Raw genomic sequence first — 18407 nt, 5'->3', positions numbered from 1 at the left:
CCCCCCTTTGGAACTTTGGAAGATGTTCCAGCAGATGCCTGCTTTTGCCTCCCGAGTGGCCAGCTCAGCCCAGCTGGCTGTAAATGCTCTGAGACCCTCTATGAGGTGCCACCAGGATAGATATTATCAATCTAAGTTACCTGGGTGCTCCTTCTAAAGAGGTCTAGACACTCGGTGATGGCCCGACTGCAGGGGACAGAGCAAGAATCAGACAAAGGCAGGTTGACCGCATGGTTCTGTCACATTGGGCAAGTGGCCTCTGAGCCCTAGTGTGAGATGAGCAATGAACGATCCCCCCACCTCATAGGGCTGAGATGAGGTGTGTGCACCCAGAAAAGACTCCCTGCTGTATGAACTCCACACGGAAAGGGGATATTTGAGCAGCCCACCCCGCTAGAGAAAAAAATACACCAAAGCAGCCCGTGCTTTCAACTGTTTTATTGCTAAACTATCATGATACAAGCTGTATAAAAATACTTTACATATAGCAAAAATAAACTACAGTAAATGGGAGGTTAAAAACATTTTGCATAGGAATGTGATGTATTCAAACTCCTTTAACAGTCAAGATTTTCAAACCCTAAGCCTCCCAGCACCACGCAGTTGGAGAGACGTGGGTTTGCGGTGGATCTCGTTAGGGCTTTCTCACCGTTCTCTCCCGTCAGGGCAGCAGAGCAGCCGGGGCAAGTGAGGTTCCCTGACAATATGTGCAGGACGCTAAACTCTGCCCAGCCACAGCCCATCAGAATGCTGGAAGCACCTTCTCCCGCGGAAGCAGCAGCATTTGCATCCAGTTCACGCAAACCCTGAACGAGGCAGGTGGAGTTCGGCCTCCTCGGGCAATAGCTGCACCAAGGCAGGGTGCTCAGCCTTCCTTCCGGCACCCTACACCCTGTCTCAGTTTTAGGGGGGCTTGTTTAGGGAGCACCTCGAGCGCATGAGGCACCAGGAAAGTTTGTTTTTGAACAAACTGAGTTAAGACAGTGATGTTGGCTATAACTCAAGGCACATGGGAAAGCTGGGGGAGGAGATTGGTGCTCGCCATCCCGTTTTCTGTGGTGCTTCCGTTTTGCTTAAGTATTTAATTGGGATGCAGGAAAACACGGGCATTGGCTGGTTGGGCTCCAGGAGACCGAATGCCCAAGCCTCAAGCTTGGAAGACCCCAAGGTTAAGAAGTGTTGGGTACCTGCTAAAGGGCTGTCCCTCCAAAAAAAAAAAAAAAAAAATGTTTGGGAAAGTTTATACCCCCACTTGTCAAGAATGTCACAACCCCATGCTTCTTGTAAACTCGAAGTGAGCAGTTGTTAACCGGACCCCAGACATCCTTTCCATTTTGAACGACAGAAAGCTCTTGGGAAGTATCTTTTGACGTGAAAATAAACAAATTCTGCCTCCCTTTCGTCCAGAGTGACAATTAGAAACACATCGGCTTCCGATCTGTCTCGATGTGACAGCTGCCGCACTGGCTGAGGCTGGCTTCCTGGGACAGCTGTAAACAGGAAAGGCTACTCTAGCGCTTCCCAGTTCTTAGAAGGAATCAACTTGTTTCATCCTAGGCTGCGTCTGTGCTGGAAAAGTCTGGGTGTCCTTTGGATAATGGGGGGGGGGGTATCTATCAGGATTCAGTCAGCTCTGTAAACAGCCTGCACTTAGGTTTCTGTGAACACAAACGCTTCTAGAATCCCATTACAACACAGGCAGGATTTTTTATACCACCTACTTATTGGGGATCTAAACACTTGACAATTCTCCTCGGTGACAAGATCGAGGCTCAGAGCTAAAGTCAGGCAGCATCAGTCTCAAGCAAGAAATACGTGGTTCCTTCTGCCACAAAGCCATGCCCCCCCGTGCCCTTTCTCCAGAGAGGCTTCGTCTAGGAAACAGGTGACTGACCAACAGGCTCTGCGGTGGGATTTTGCTTTGTTTTCTGGAATGATTGACACATTTTCAAGAATACATCATTTCTCTTAGGGGGGGGAAATATCAACATATATGTTAAAAGAGACACCTGAAAAAGACTTCTGACCATTTATAAATATTCTTCCAATTCCAACAGGGGTGTGATATTTTGAGGACAGATAAAAAGCATAAAAATACAGATAAGAAAATAAAATTTAATAACATACTAATTAATTTGGATTGCTATTATATATTATCAAGCAGCAGTATTTTTGTACAATGCAGGAAGACTGGCAAACGTTGGAAACAGACTACATTCAGCAACACGGTAGGCTTCTGGTGGAGGTGCTACATTGCGGGGAATTGACCTTGGATGTAGCAAGTGCAAACCTCCACCTAACCGAGGTCCTTCTAACACATGTGCAACACACACCTTCACCACTTAGACGTCCTGGCTTTCTACTTCTCTCGGAGGATTTGGTGGCCTCTTCCCATCCTGAAAATAGTTCATGGGCATTCACTCCTGGCAAAATCTCCTCCGGCATTTGTAACTGACAAACTTTCTCATAGCTGTCGGTTCCTAATTAACATGTTCTCTTGACTGTTTATGTCTTGGAATGAACGCCTTTGTTTCTCTTTCCTTTGCCATTTGGTATAGTTGTTTTATGGAAGTGCTTCCTATAATATCCAGCTAAGATGTCTTAGAAAAAGAGGGTTTGGGTGCGTATTATACACACACACACACACACACACACACGGACAGATACACATACAGGAGTTTGAACTCACAGGAGGCCCTTGTAGCTAACATGGTTAGAAGATGGATGGAAAATGCATTAGCCCTTTTTCACCCCATGCTCAATGAAGCCGAGCGACTTCGCTACAATAGCAGGAAGGCACTTGGGTAAAACATTCAGATAACTGAGGAAAGGCCAAATTCCCTCATGTGCAAAAAAATGGCTCCTAGCCAGGTCAAGCGAGAACAAATCACTTGCCAAACACTTGAACGCTTCCCTGGTGACGTCAGTATGGCTGGAGAGAAAGGTCTTTGGGTAAAGCTGCTTGTTGAAGGAACTTTTTATTAGGGAGAATTTTGCATCCCTGAAGCTTTGCAGCAGTGGTCACCTTACTGGCATTCTGTTTGTTTAAAAGAATTTTTGCTAAACTCTGTGCTTGAGTGGATGGAGGAGAGGGCCCCTGTCAGGGAAAAACAGTTGCTAGATCTTGGGCAAAAGGTTATAGACAGGAGGGTGCAAAGGCCCCAACCTGGGCACACTGTCCTCTATCTGGGACACCAAACACACCAGGCTGTGGTCACCAAGTGCTGCGCCCTGGCCCGGCTCTCAGGGAGGGTTTACTTCTGGGTAACCTTGATGAAAAAGCCAGCACTTAGAAAACCCACAGTGGACCCTTAACTGCCATGATTCCCTTCCTAGTCTTTCTGCCTAGCAGACTTGATCAGAAACCACTGGATGTGCAGCCTCCCGCAGAGTGTGAGGCATCCTTACACTCTGTTCACTACTGAATGGCTGAAAATGAACCCCTAGCTTATCCTGGGGTGTCTGCAGCAAATGCAAACAAAACACATCTTTGTGAGAAAAACTCACCTGCTAAGAACTTTGAGGGTTTTGTTGGCAAAAATTGCACCAAAGGAGGGAAGTTCTGGAGGACGCTGGGTGGGCTCAGTGGAGAGAAACAAGTGGGGGGATCACACATACCACTTAAGGGGTGCACCTGTGGGTGGACCTGCTCCTATTCAGATGAGTCCTGTGCTGGACAAGGCAGCTAATGCAGAAGGGTCTTTGGGGCTGAGCAGGGCTTTCAGTTGGTTCAGATAAAAATAACCAATGACCTTTAGGACCAAATCCTGAGCTTGAGTATCCCATTTTGAGTCTAGGCCAGAAAGAGGGAATTCAGCCCTTTTCCCCTGCTGGGGGGAGCCCACCCACAGAAACACTTAGGCCTGGCAATTGCCTCATTTCACAACCACTTAACAAAAATACCTGTACTGTTGTTTGGGGGGCTGGGAGGGGGGCACTGCTTTAGCCTTCTGCCATTCCTTCTGAAAATGTAATGCACATGCTTGGGATTCTTAACTACTTTACAGAAAAGCGCTCTGGCTGTTAGGAAGCAAGCAAGCGGGAACATCGCAAGCCGTCAGGTTGTGGGCTGCAGCCAAGGAGCTCACTCCGCAGCCTGGGTCACCTTCTCCAGTCCGCTACCACGTGCTGCGGGGTGGGGAGCAGCTGGCCAAGAAGGCTCTGCCTCCAGCCGCCTTGGCCAGCTTTCCAAAGCAGGGAAAAAAGTGAATACATGTCATAACTTAACACCAAGAAATTTTACCAGGGGATCGTGTGTGGGCCAGACAGTTTTGCTTCCCGATGAGAATTCCGAAATGACTGTTAGGTGGGGTCCCACCGTGGCACGACCAGGTGATCCGGAAGGACAATGGTCTGGCCTCTCTGTGTTCCTTCAGCCTGTGAGCTAGACTCTTTGCTTGCTCTGCCTGGGAACTCTGTTCCTTCAGAAGGTGCCCGAACCGGGAAAATGACCGAGGTCTGGGGTTTATTCCCAGGGCTTTGTCTTCCATCGTCCACCCAGCCCGTGCCCAGAGCTGCCGTCACCCTGCTCTCAGGTGTGTTCCAGAGTGCTGTCTTGATCAGAATATAGTTTTGGTCAGCAGGCACTTACGGTTTGGATGGGACACCATGAAAGTCCACCGAGATGCTCTTTGGGATTTAAAACAAAAAAATCAAAAGGCAGAGTGTCCTCGCTGGTGTTTCCAGAGAGAGGTGGCAAGCTCCTGGATGTAGAGTCAGCTATCTGCCGGAACACTGCCCCGTGTGTGGGCTCCGGGCTGGGACAGGTACAGTCAGGAAAACAGGCGAGGGGCAGTGGAAGGCTCCGAGGGGACAGGTATGGAAGGTGTCTTGCTAATGGCTTCTTCTACGTCTGATTTCTGGTGGGAGGTCCTGAAAACTCCTTCCTGATGATTTCATTAACTACAAAAAAGAGAGAGTAGGGGCGAGTGAGTGGGCACCAAAAACACAGATCAGATTTGCTTTCTAGAACCTAAAACAATCGGGCTTTCTCCCCCCGCCCCAAAAAAAACACATTTCTGTTCTCTGCATAGAGAAAATACGTTTGACAGTTTTTAGCATAAGAAACACCTTCTTATGGATGTGTTGGTGAAAGTTGTCCAAATGGTAACCTAAAAAAAAAAAAAAATCTTGGCAGGAATGGAGTTGGTCCATGTGGCATGTTTTCAGTAAGTGTCTCTCCTCCTGTCTTTTTATTTAATGCACTGTAGGCTCTCTACTGTATACCAAGCTCCTCCCATTATTACAACATCCAGAAAATGCCTACTACATGTCTAAAATACAGTTCCTTGACCTGCAAAATGGACAGCTCTCAAAAGAGGCCTTTAAAAGGACAGTAGGTAGGAACACCACAGACAAAGACTAGCCACCAATGTAAACATAATCTCTGTTTCCTTCAGCATAACCAGGACCCCCACCCACCCGCACCGTGTGAGTCTTCTGAAGTAGGTGGTGTCCTCAGAGGGGCCTTGGAAGAGTTGGTTGCCTCTTTCTCCAGGAAGACGTGTGGAATTCCTAGCAGGGAACCAAGATTGCAATGCCAGCCACTGGCAGCAAGCGCTAGCTCTCCTCTCCCATTTTGGCCTCTTATCTGGGACTCTAGTTCCTGGAACCAACGTAGCGAGGTCTTAGAATAGCGGGCCCTGTGGAAAGGCTTCCTTCAACATTCTTAGAAAGCAGCAGCTGCCATCAACAGTGGCCCACAGGCCCAGACACAGGGAGTGCACCTGCCCTAAGGTGTGTGCACACCTGCGGGTTGGCAGCTGAATTGTGTTGTCTGGTCTCAGGGGCTGCAGAGGAGCGGTCCCATCACAGGTACATGAACCTGCCCTCTCCTGGTTCTGACACTGAATCCTTCCCACAGCCGCCTCCTATTTTCTCATCTTAGCCTTATCTACAGTTAGAGATGGAAAACTCACAGTGAGGGTCACTGTGGAGATTTGCTCAAAGTGTCTCCCTGTGCAAGCTGGGTCCTCCTAGATCCAGGCTGTTTTTCCCAGGAAAACCCTGCCTGGATGAGTCTACAACCCCCGGAATAAGAGGAGAGAGACTATAAACTGTGTTAGAACTGGACAAGCCAAGCGTGACTCTCAGCTCCCTCACGAAACTGGCCGTGTGACTTTACCTCTCTGTGCCTTGGTTTTCTCATCTGTAAAGGGGGGATCACAATGGTGTGTACCCTTCAGAGCTGTTGTGAGGATGAGAGGCAGCGGCAGACATACAAGCTCCTGGCTCATGCCCGGTGAAGTGGACTCTATCACTGCTGCCTGGGAGGGTTAGCAATACCCCCGTGCTCTTTGCTGGACTCTGGACTGGTGCTTTCTTTTGAGCCAGCAACCAGTCCGGCAGGGCTCGCTGTTCTTCAGAGGGACACTGAGAGCATGTGTGAGGTGACAGTCCAGGTTCTAGAGCCTGACAGCCAGGGTTAGAGTCCCACCTCTGCCTCTCCCTCGCTTGCTGAACCTTGCCTGAGCGATACAAGTGCTCTGTGCCAGTTTCCCCATCTCTAAATTGTGTATAAAAATGTTACCTTCCTTCTAGGGTTGTTAAGGAGCTTGGATGAGATAATACAAGTGACGAAGTTACCACAGTGCCCAGTGTCTGGCAGGTGTTGGTTTGTAGAGTAGTAGGTATGTATGTGATATGTATGTATCTATCCAAATGATACATGTATGCTAATGTATGTATTAGAATAACAAGCATTTCCAAAGTATGGAAAGGGATCCATGGGGTGGGAACTCAAGAGGATGGACAGATTCAGCTAACCAGTATTAACTGGGCACCTACTGTGTGCCAGGTGCCAGTGGATTCCTGGGGGCTCTAAACCAGGAACCAATGGCGACCGGCTGCCGAGCCCCGCCCCGCGAGCCCTGTGGGGCCTGGTAAGCCAGGGCCTTTGTGAGGCCCTGAAAGCCGACTGCCAGGGGAGGTGGGGTCAGCGCAGCTTCAGCAAAGCTTTTCAAAGCCCGGATTCTGAAGGGCTTCCTGTTTTCTCAACCTAGGAAACGAGAGGAGTCGATCCTCAGTGGAAACTTTCCACCGCCTTGGCTTTCTAAAAATAGCCGTAGGCAGAGCCGTTGGCATCAGGGCACTCACAAAGGGTCGTTTCCCTTGTCAGAACACAGGCTTGGTGGGGCCAGGGCAGGGGGTGGGCGTTGGGAGACAGGGCGGCTTCCCCTCCTGCTGTCTGAGAGCCACCTTCAGGTGGAAGCTCCTAGTTGCATCTGGAAAGTTCAGCGAGCTTGGTGCTCTTACTTAGACCGTCCCGCCGTTGGGGGGGAAGGTGGCTGTGCAGTGAGGCCCACCGAAACCCCACCGAAACCTCCTGGGTAGAGGAGCCTTCTCTCTGAAACCTCAGAGCTTGTCCCCTGGCTGTGAAGGAGGGGACGTTCTAGCTGGGTGGTAGCAACGACTGTGCGGGACATGTCAGTCTGAAAACTAGGGCTCGGAGCACTGAGAGAGGGTCTCTGCGTGACCACTTCATCTTGTCTGCAGGAGCCCCACCTTTGCAGACTCGGGTATCCCAGTAGAAAGGAACAGAGAGAGGGAGATGTCACTGCCCTCTGCATCAACTCCACGATGTTCACCTGGTATCTCTCCCTTTGTCTTTCCTACCTTTTGTCCTTTGGGAAAGTGAGGGTCCTCTTTCTCAGCCCTGCTGTCGCCTCATTCTCACATCTTTAGTCTCATTCCCTGGCTCTGAGCCTGGCCTCCCTGCCTCCCTGCAGGCCTGTGATCTGGCCCCTGCTCCCCCCCCCCCCCCCCCGCACGCCAACCACACCAGCTTCCTGTGTTCTGCGCTCGCTCGGCCATAGCCAAGTGGTGCCTCAGAGCCCCTGCCCTGGCTGGTTGTCCCGCCGCCTCCAGTGCTTTTCTTCCTCACTTCATTTCATTCAAGGCTCTGCTTGAACTGTCTTCGGAGAGCCTGCCCTGGTGTTGGCCTGCGGTCCCTGTGCCCCCTTGCCCCCCATTGTGCTGTGCCCTTATCTCCTCCATTTATCAGTTCCTGGTAATTCTCTAGTGGTTTATATTCTGCCTCCCCCCCCCCCCCATGTATCCTTAGCTCTTCAACAGTGCCTAGGCACACAGGAATACTCACATTTATTAATGAATGAGAATAGTTAAGCTTAGAGAGGTTAAGTAGCCTCAGGTCACACTGGGCTTTGCCCCCAGGTCTGACTCTGAGGTCTGAGTCCAGAACCACTTTTCCACGTCATTGCCATCAGCATTTCATTTACTCAATAAATGTTTTGAGCATCTATCCTAAGCCAACCTTTCCTCCCAGCTCTTCCTAAATTGGCCACATGCAGTTCTCTGACTAGCCCCTCTCCTTGTCCAAAAATCCTAACTTCTCCTGCCAGGCCCTACAGGCCATCTCACATTCCTACCATGGAGCCCTCACTCCCTCCAGAAGCAAGTACAGTTGACCCTTGAACAACACGGGTTAGGAGCACCGACCCCCTGCGCAGGTGAAAATCCACATATAACTTTTAACTCTCCCCAAAATTAAGTACTAATAGCCTACTGTTGACCAGAAGCCTTACTGAATAAGTTAATTAACACATTTTGTAAGCTGTATGTATTGTATATACCCTATTCTTACAATAAAGTAAGCTGGAGAAAATAAAATATTAAGAACATCATAAGGAACAGACAATACATTTACAGTATTTATTGAAAAAAATCCACGTAGTTCAATCCCGTGTTATTCAAGGATCAGCTGTATTGAATTCTCAGAATGCTTTGTGTGCCTCTCCTCTGCCAGGTTATTGGAGTCACCTGCATCCCTGCTGTACTATGCACACAGCAGGTGCCTAATGCATGTGTCTTAGCCCACCACACGGACCCCACACCTAGCTCACTTGTTTTAGGGAAGCTGATTTTCCTTTGTCATCCAATTGACAAGTAGGTTGCCTGTCTGTGACTTGTCTGACCCCTTTTCTCTACAAAATAATATAAGCCATCACACTTATTGAGGGCTGTGTGCCAGGTACTGTTCTAAGGGTTGTTATTTCTCACACCAAACCTAGTAATGCAATCATGCTTGTTTAACAGATGGGGAAATGGAGACAGGCAGTCCCCTGCCATAGCAGGTGAAGGGAAGGGATCAGAATCTGAACCCAGGGCCCATTTTTATGAACAGGTACACTACCTGGAGGGTGGTACAGAGATTGTGCTATTAAGCTCAGAAATCATCACCTTGCTTATGGGGCCCTGGAGTCATTAGTGTCTTTTGTGTGAGTCAACAGCAGAGAAAGCCTTGTGCTGAGTGGTTAAGGTGGTCACTAAGTATCACTTTCTCAGAACAGAATTGAGGCCAGCGGTGTTGGGTCTGCCACAAGCACCCCTGACCTTTTATCACCCTTAGAGGCACCGTGATGAAAACACTGAGGAGGAATGTGTCTACAACCTCAGAGTGACTGCTAAGCCTGACACTTGAGGCTGAAGCCAGAAAGGAAAAGACAGACAGATGTGAGTACATACAAGTTATACATTTTTCTCTTGAAAGTTCCAAATAGTTTCAGTATGTGACAAAAAGTCATTCATATATAAAGAGGTGTAACAAATCAACAAGAAAATATATGAGGGGTCACCAAACTTTTTCTGTAAAAGGCTGGATAAAAATATTTTTAAGGGGCCATAGGGCCCCTTAACTCCTCAGCTTTGCTGTTGGAGCTTGAAAGCAGCCCTAGCCATAGACAGTTGTGTGAGCAAATGGGCATGGATGGCTGTGTGCCAATAAAACTTTATTTACCAAAACAGGCCGGGGGTCAGATTTGGCCCGAGTTGTAGTTTAATGACCCCTAGTATATACCAATGGCAAAGAAGAAAGGAAAGCAGTGTTTTCTTCACCTTCTTTTGGGGGAGCCAATGCCTCTTCCCAGTATTGTACATCAAGCAATTCTGGGTTGGCTGAGGGTTAAATTTCTAAAAAGGGAATGGGTTTCTGTGAGCATCCTGCTCTGCCCCAGGAATGTTCTGGTTCACTGGAAGGCCCAGACACCTGCATGCTGACTTCCTTCTTTTAGCTGAGCCCAGAGGCTCTCAGCCTTCAGCTTGCAGGGGAATGGCCGTGCAGAGCTGCATACAGAAAACCACACACATGAACTTTTAGGTACACTTGAAGAGACTTACAAGGGTAATTTTGACTCTAGGCTTTTTCCCCTTAACTGCTGACTTTGGAACTTAATCCCCTGAGAAAGAAGCAACAGGAAGGGAGTGGACAGACCCCATCCTGCTTCTCTCCCAAACCTCAGGCATGTTTTCTGAAATCTGGTTAGACCATGTGAGTACCCAAGAGAGCTTGGGGCCAGCCACAAAGGCCACGGCCAGAAAGACACTGGAGCTTGGGTGGGAATCGAGGCGGCTGCACACTCTGGGCCAAATCAAAGAGTCCAAGAGCCAACATGGGTGCAAGGCCTGCGCACTGCCCTTCTGCAGCACCTTGCTGAATTCACTCCCAAAACCCATGCATGGGGCAAGATGCGATGGAGGAACCAGAAAGCACAGGGAATGTTCTCTGGGTGCTCCTGCCTTTTGTTTCAGCTGCTTGTGGGTAAAGCTACTCTGAAGGCCAAGGGCCAGCTCCAGGCCTGTTTCCCCCATGAGCAGGTGGAAAGGGGCTTTGGGCCCTCCTCTGCGACTTTGGTTTCAAAAGTGAAATGATCTGTTCCCTCCCAGCAATCTCTACATGCTCTGGGGACACTTGGGAAGGTAGCTTTCCAGAGGGGCCAGACTTTTGAGGCTCAGTGGAAAGCACAAACAGCCCTTGGTAAGCCTGGAGCCCTGAGCTATAGGTGTGGTCTGAGGAGCAGCTCTTCACTGGAGAACCCTCTCTAAGCCCATGTGCAGCAGACCTGCCGGCCAAAGTCCCGAAGCCCCTGCCAGTCAGAAGCATCGTCAAGTGCTAACACCAGGGAGGGAAAACACACTTTTTAAAAAGGCCTGTTTTTTTACTTCTCTAAGTGGCTACACTCTCAGCACTAATATTTCAGTTGCATTTTTGTCGCCCTGACTCCTCGGATATGAAGTCCTCGGGAGGGAGTCTGGCACCTGGTGGGTACCCAGCCAAGGAGCACTGGTGTTGATGTTGCCTGTTGACAGAATTTGATAGTCACAGTTGGGGATGTGCCAGAGAAAATGCCCTTCTGACTCAGGATTCACACTGCCTTTGGGAAGTGGTATCACAGCAGGTCCCACACTCTGGGGAACAGGGTCCTAGGCTGTTACCTCCCCTGCATGTGCTAGTAAGCGTGGCATCTGAGAGTTGTTTTTACTGTTTTTGAGCGTGGGCCACTGGCGTGCTGCTGCTGAGGACTTCTGGGTCTGGCCTGTGATATCACGAACCCACTTTCACTGACAAAGGGACCATTTAAAAGCCACAGCCCGGCAAGCCAGCAGATGTCAGGAGCACGGAACCCCAGTGCTGAGGCCAGCTGACTTCCGGTGAGTGCTTACCATGTGCTGGGCACTGCGCACTAACGGTCTGATCAGAATGGGCTGGGGATTAACTAACAGCAATAGCATCTGGAAGCTGAGGCACAGAGAGGTAAAGCAACGTCCTTACTGTCCCACGTGGGCTCTATCCCCACAGAGCCTCTGCCACCTGCCTCATGAAGTCTGTTAGCTGCCAGGCTCTTCTGTGCAGGCCCAGGATCCAAAGTCGACTAAAGTGAATCCATAGCTTAAAGCTCAATGAGGGGCTGTGCTGAGCTCAGTGGGAAAACCACGGCTCTGCTGTGGACTGAGCAGCCAATTAAACTGATGAGATCAAGACTGGAAACAGCCTGAGCGTGGTGAGAGAGTAGTTGCCTGGGTTTTCTTATATACCTGCCCTTTCTCTTTACCCAACGCCGAACACTCCACCGCTGACGGAGAGCCTGCCTAACTGGATACACCAAGCGAAGCAGACAAAACCCGAAAGGAGGTGGCAAAGTACAGGAGCAGAAATTTCAAATAGGAACATGACATAGCTGCATTCCCCTGGGATAGGGTGATGGGGCCCCTGGGAGAGCATGCAAATTCCCAGAGCCTCATCTCCCTCCTTCCCGCCCCAACCTCGAGCTCCAGCCTCACAGACCCAGAGCATCCCAGGGGTGTCCCCCAGGAGGATCCCCTTACGAAGTGGTGGGGCCAGCCCTTAAGAGCAGGAAATGGTGTCTGTGAGGATGGACTTCAGGCTGTAAAGTTTTCTTTTATTCAAGTTAAGGAAACACACAGCTGGAAAACAAAAGGAGAGGCAGAAGATATGAATTACCTTTAACTTTGATTTCTCGGATCAAAGATCACAGTCATTCTGTTTCATAATATGTTTTGTATCCAGCTAAGGTTTGTGTCTATCAGCTCTGAAAAAGATTTGCAAAACCATTTTTGAGAAGAAGAAAAAACGTCATCTTCGACCTCTATTATGCTTCCAACTCATGCTCATATCAGCCATTTAATGAGTCTCTCTTAAACTAGGGCCGCGTGGAACCCAGGATAGGACTTAACCCTCTGCCCAAATTCAGTGTGTCATCTTAACATTGGTGCCAGAATTAACCCCAAACCAAGGTAACAGTCACTGAGATGAGGGACTTTGCGCAAAGAAATGGGGATCTCTAGATCAAAGTTCATGAGCAAGGTTATGGCATTTTGTTTGTTGAGCTAGACCAAGCAACCCTGCTGCGGGTTATATCATGGAGTTTCAAATCATGGCCAACTAATGAGGTACAATTTTAGAAGCTAGCTTCTGCTGCACAGAATGTCAGAATTTCATGAGGGATGTACTCAAACGTAACCCTCCTTCAGGTTCTCATATATGCTAAACTGGATCCCTGCTTTCTTCTTAGTGGTGATATACCCTCCGTGGGCATGCAGATTCCTAGAATGCAGATTTCTTCCTGTTGCTTTGGTCGACAATATTTTTAAAAGTGACTATTTTCTAGCCCCTGCCCAATCCGAGCACTGAAGGCACTTAAAAAGGAGTGATGAGCAGTCTACTTTATAAACCATTCCATTATATTACATTTTCTCTTCATTTTTTTAAATCACAGTAAACTCCCCTCTATAGCTGTATAATGCCTACAGCTTTCAGAACATTTATTCTCTCAATCCCCTTTCAGTGGCCAAATTACAAGGCCAGGATCCATCCTGAGTGCCGGATTTAGAAATAGTTTCTGTGATTAATTTCTCCAGGGACTGATCCAGCTTTTACCAGATGCCTGTTTATTAGCATCGTGAGATAAACCAGGATGTCTTTCAAGGAGAGGCACTTCAACACATTGAACACTCAATTAGCTCTTTTCTGCAGTTAGAGGCCTAAACTCCCAGATGTTAGGCCCCAAGAAGGTTTGTTTGGGGTTCCTCACAGCTGCTGCAGCCCAGGACAAAATAACTACCTCCCTTCCCTCCTTAGTAGCTGCTATAAACACAGTTTGGGCCATGCAGCTCAGGCCATCTCCTGAAGCAAAAAGATCCCACTCTCCAAAATTCCAGGTGCCTGTGGCCCTAAGGCAGCGCGCTCACTGTACTCCCTACCTCTGCTACACGTTGGTTTCTTCCAACCCCAAGGGCAGAAGGCACCGCGAGATCGTTCAGAGCCTTAAAATACCACCTGTATCCTGGCAATGATCAAATGGATGTTTTTCAGCCCAGACCTCACACCTAACTTCAGACTCAGACACCTAACTGTCCACTGGGCCTCTCAGATATGCCCCAAACCAATCTCCTGACTCACTACCACCCCATGGCCCCCCTAAAGAACAGCCCTGTTCTACTTGTCCCCATTATAGGAAACACTCCCTACTTCCAGTTGTTCGGGCCAATCTTGGTCACAGCCCACATCCCCATCATATACAAATGTTTCTGAATCTACCCTCAAAATGCATCCGGAAACGAAAACCTCCACCACCTCCTGTGTACATCACGGGTTCCTCACTAGTCTCCCTGCCTCTGTGCTGGGACCCCTGGCCTCTGCCCAACGGCAGGGTGGATCCCATTGGAATTTAAAGTAGAGCATTTGGCTCAGCTGTTACTCCTAGAAAAATCAGCTCCAAGGTGCTATAATGGCCAAGACGTTTTCACTTTGCCCATATGTGCCCGTTCAGGAAGCACTGAGCAGGGATCAGGTGCCAGGCACATTCCACGGTCACAGCCAGTGGCCTGTACATGGGTGCTTTGAGGGGGAGTCTCAGTGGACTCAGAAGACTGGTCCTCAAGGAGCAGAGACTGATCTGTCTCCACTCCCCACCCCTCGGCACCAGAGTGCAGAGAATTTACAAAGCACCAAACCCATCAGTTCATCTGTGGCCTTTTGGGGTGCAGCTTCCTGTTTAGTCATGAAGTTTCACTCTTTAGTTGCCTGTCTCTTGGTAGAAGACAGCAACAAGAGCCAGAGGAAGGGATTGTTTTAATTCAACTAAGACTCAAAATTCAACTCAAGACTCAGACCACCACCAACCACTCCTCATGGCCATCTCGGGGTTGGTGGTGCAATGCCTATTTCTCAGGTCAACTTGCTGAGGCAGAGAGAGATGAAGTGACTTGTCCATGAGCAGCCCTCTGGTGCTGAGCAGAGCCAAGATCAGGTCCCAGCTCCACGGCACCCCAGTGTTTGGAGTTACCATATGCCACCTAGGTGATGAGACAAACCCTCCCAAAGACGGGGAGGGAGGCCTCTGGTCCTAGAATCTCTGCCCTACTTGGTGGTGGTTCCCAAAGCTGAAGACCTATCTAGTGAGGTTGCATTTTTACAACCCTAGGCATAGACTGGTGACTCATCCCACTAGTCTTGGGGATGAATTTAGGATACAGATTAGAAGAGGTTCACAGATTAATCAGTAATGATAATTAACAGGAAAGCATAAGGTATCAACGGATAAAGCCTTTACACACGAAACACAGACCCCAGAATCTGTCACCTTGACTAATTATACAACTAGCAGTCCTTTGAAGGCACAGACATGGATGGGATTAGAGGGGGACACCTGTGCGCACCTGTGTCATAGAGCTCATGGGACTCAGAGACTGGTCTAAGGGACATCCCATTTGATGGTTCTACACTGAAAACACCGATCTCCCTCTCAACCAGTATTGAGTGTGCTACCATCTTAACCACTGCCCACTTTTTTCATAATTACACATCGGCTTAAATCAAGGGAGAAACAACTTGGACTTTCTCCAAGCTACGCTGCCCTGCAAGGAAGGACTAACCAACTGTGTAAACTCAGACCGGAGCCGAGCCTACCCCTCTGCCCAGTCCTTTTCTCCAATTCAGCAGAATTTCTGATTACATGCAGCTTAAGCTGCACCTCTTGATCAGGCAACCACAGCTCTAAGCGGCGACCACAGGCAGGAAAGCAGTCTACACACACTGCTGCTTGCTTCCTTGGTCTTCAGCCACCTCACCAATGCCTCGACCCCAAGCCTCTGCCGGGAGGCCTCAGCTGCAAAGCAAGTACTGCAAAATAAGTTGTTGGCCTTTTTTTTTTTTTTTTTTTTTTTTTAACAAAACAGAAACAAAAGAAAAGTACTTATTACTACACCCAGTTGCCATTCTGGAAAGAAACAGTGATCCAAACCCACAGAGCAGCCTGTGACCACAAATGAGATGATAAAATAAATACCTAATTGTTTGGGAAGCCATCTTTGTCTTTGGGGGTTGGAGGAGTGAACCAAACATTTGTGTTCTGACATTTGAGTTTACTTATCTTTGCTCAGGCGTGAAAGAGGGAGCCGAGACAGGGGAAGGCAGCTCAGAACCCCAGGTGCTTTAGCAGGTGGAAACCAGGAGCAGCAAGGGCCTTTTCCATCCTGAGCTGCTTTCCTACATCACAGAGTCACACGTAACGGCCTCGTGGCCTCTGGGATGAGATCCAAACCCCTCCTGCCCCAAGAGACCTTTCCTTCAAAAACCACCATGGGCCCTGCTGCTTGGCAACGGTTCACCGGGTATTTATTGAAACTTCCAGCTCAGCCTCCACCTCACCCTCCCATAAGTTCGCCTTCCAGATCATTCTATGTCCTTCCATGTGTCCTGGCCAGACCAGCTAAGCACACACACACACACTTCCTAAGTCCAGCGTGAGCCCGTCCCGGAAGGAAGCATCCTGACCCCTTCCCATCTGTCTTATGCACTGTCCTACAATTCCCCTGCTCCTGAAAGGTTTCAACCATGTCTGCCCCCTCCCGAGGCCCTCGGGTGTGAAAACCGATAGACCTGCAGACTGCCTGGGAGTATAGGCTGTTCCCACATGTACTTGGTAAGACCTCACCATGGGGTCCAACCCTGGATAAGCCAACCCACCCACCTGCCTGCGGGGGAGAGGGAAAGGTCAAGTGCAGGGCCAAGCACCCTCCACCTTTCTTGGTCAGCCAAGAGCCTGTGAGGAGACAGAAGATAAAGCAGGGACCCCTCTGGCCACCCAACCTGTGCTTCCAGGAAAGAAATTCTACCAGGATCAAGCAGGGACCAGGTCCCAGCAGGGATCAGACCTCATTGTAAATTTCTCCAAGTGAGACTCGTAGGTCTGACCCCTGACACTTACTGCTCTCAACTCAAAGGCTGCCCAGAGTGACCGACAAGGACTGAATGTGAGTGATACTACACCAGGTGTCCCTGAGATACAGGAACTCTCCCAGGACATGCAGACAGAGCCTCAGCTCCTGACTCATCCCCTTGATCAAACCTTTCACCTGCACAGTCCCTGCTGTGGACCCAATTGTGTTCCCCAATTGCTGTTTAAGCCCTGTCCCCCAATGTGATGATATTTGGAGACAAGGCCTTTGGGAGGTGATCAGGGTTAGATCCCGCCTCACGGATGGGACCCTGATGATGGTGCCCTTTTAAGAAGAGACACCAGAGAACTGGTTAGAGCTCTCTCTGCCATGTGAGGGCACAGCGGGAAGATATCGATCTGTAGAGGGCTCTCACCAGAACCTGACCCTGCTGGTACCCTCATCTCGGACTTCCGGCCTCCAGAACTGTGAGAAAATGAATCCTACTTCTGTGTTCACATCCAGCCTCAAATGCTGCCTGGGTTCCTCCAGCCAGCACCCCTTCTCTGCCTTCCACTGATCTCACAAACAGCCTTTCTGTGTCTGCTAAGATTGTACGTCTCTGAGGGTGGGGGCCACAGATGGCTCAGTGCAGGGGATAAGCTCAGTAGGGGGGGAGGGGGGCTCCCCCACCCTTGGAGGGAGCAGAGTCGCAGAGAAACGCACTGTTGGGAGCCAGGCTGCTGGGATCCAAATCCTAGCGAGACAAGTCCCACTGTTGAGGCAAGCCTGACGCCTCTGCACCTCCCCTGTCAAAGTCAGGCAATGATTGTTCCTGACAATTTGAGGGTATGTCAACAACTTGAGGAAATCAGTAAGTCAACACATGACAGGTGCTTCCGACAGTGTCTGGCACCTAGTAAGTATGCCATGTGTATTGAGGGGACGTGAGCCAATCATTGGACTCTTTGAGCCTCAGTTTTCTCATCTGTAAAATGGGAATAATAGTGAGCATCTCAGATGCAATAGATGCAGCTGGCACAATGCCAAGCTAACAAAAATCGTATCAGCAGCTGCTCCTGTTCTCTCAGTTAAAGCGTATTAAGCCAATCACAGAGAGAACAGTTGGTTAACAGACTGAATTGATTAGATGGCCAGGTCACCCTCCTTCACCAAAGCACTTTCACCTTGAAAGCTATTTCTGCATTTTCAGAGTGGGTGGGCCTGAGGTCGGCCAAGCTCTTGGGTGTGTTTTCACATCCTGGGGAGGGGCCCCTCCCCGGCCACCCTGCACAGTGCACTGGCTGCCCTCTGAGTCACCGACACACTACAAACCAGAGGCCTCCGGAAGCCAGCCCAGGCAGCAGGCCCGCACAGCACCCAGCCACCCAGACATCTTACTAGAAAACCTATGAGTTTACGAGAAAAATGTACCACGTCGTGTTCCAAACTGTCCCCAGCTCTCGGGATGAGTAAACATGGCAGTTCTGAGGCTCTGGTTTCGAGTAAGAAGCCGAGGTGTTAATTGGGAGGAGGGCATGTAATTGGCAGGTGGGGAGGGCAGGTCAACTTGCAGCCAAGAAGGTGGCAAGAGGAGGTCACCTGCTCTGAGCTAACCTCCAGGGACATGTGTTTATCTTACTCTGGTTAAGCAACACAAGATAGGCCACATCCCCAAACACAGCTTCCTGGGGCCATATCCAGCATCTTCGCCCAGACCTGCCCTCCACCATTAGCCCTCAGGGTTCAGAACTCCCAATCCACATACACCCTGACACTGTGGAGGGTCTGAGAGAGCGGTGCCTGAGGGCAGGAAGCAGAGAGCTGCTCAAGGCCCCGACAGGGATGCTACTTGGAAAGACAGGAGGCAGGTAGCTAGGTCCACAGTTTCTAAAGGCCGTGTGTGTACAGGCCAAGGAAGCGACATTTAGTGG

The 18407-nt window shown here is 49.6% G+C and overlaps 1 protein-coding gene across 4 annotated transcripts in view; it reads right to left on the bottom strand.

Moving 5' to 3' along the window:
- Positions 1-430: 430 nt before the first annotated feature.
- Positions 431-18407, bottom strand: part of NFATC2 (nuclear factor of activated T cells 2) — a gene marked incomplete at its 5' end in the record, with an annotated part of 148208 nt that continues 130231 nt past the window's right edge. For 3 of the 4 annotated variants that reach the window (XM_081148791.1, XM_081148792.1, XM_081148789.1), the window contains one exon: positions 431-4902. In XM_081148791.1, coding sequence (XP_081004917.1) covers positions 4847-4902 — 56 coding nt within the window. In that variant the 3' untranslated portion in view covers positions 431-4846. Of the gene's footprint in view, positions 4903-12256; positions 12345-18407 lie in introns of all 4 variants that reach the window. The other variant, XM_081148790.1, reaches the window with a different exon arrangement.

The sequence above is a fragment of the Miniopterus schreibersii genome (genome assembly GCF_964146895.1).
Source record: "Miniopterus schreibersii genome assembly, chromosome: 10".
Classification (NCBI taxonomy): domain Eukaryota; kingdom Metazoa; phylum Chordata; class Mammalia; order Chiroptera; family Miniopteridae; genus Miniopterus; species Miniopterus schreibersii.
Note: the sequence above shows the minus strand (reverse complement) of the source record. Positions and strands in the feature narration are given on the sequence as shown.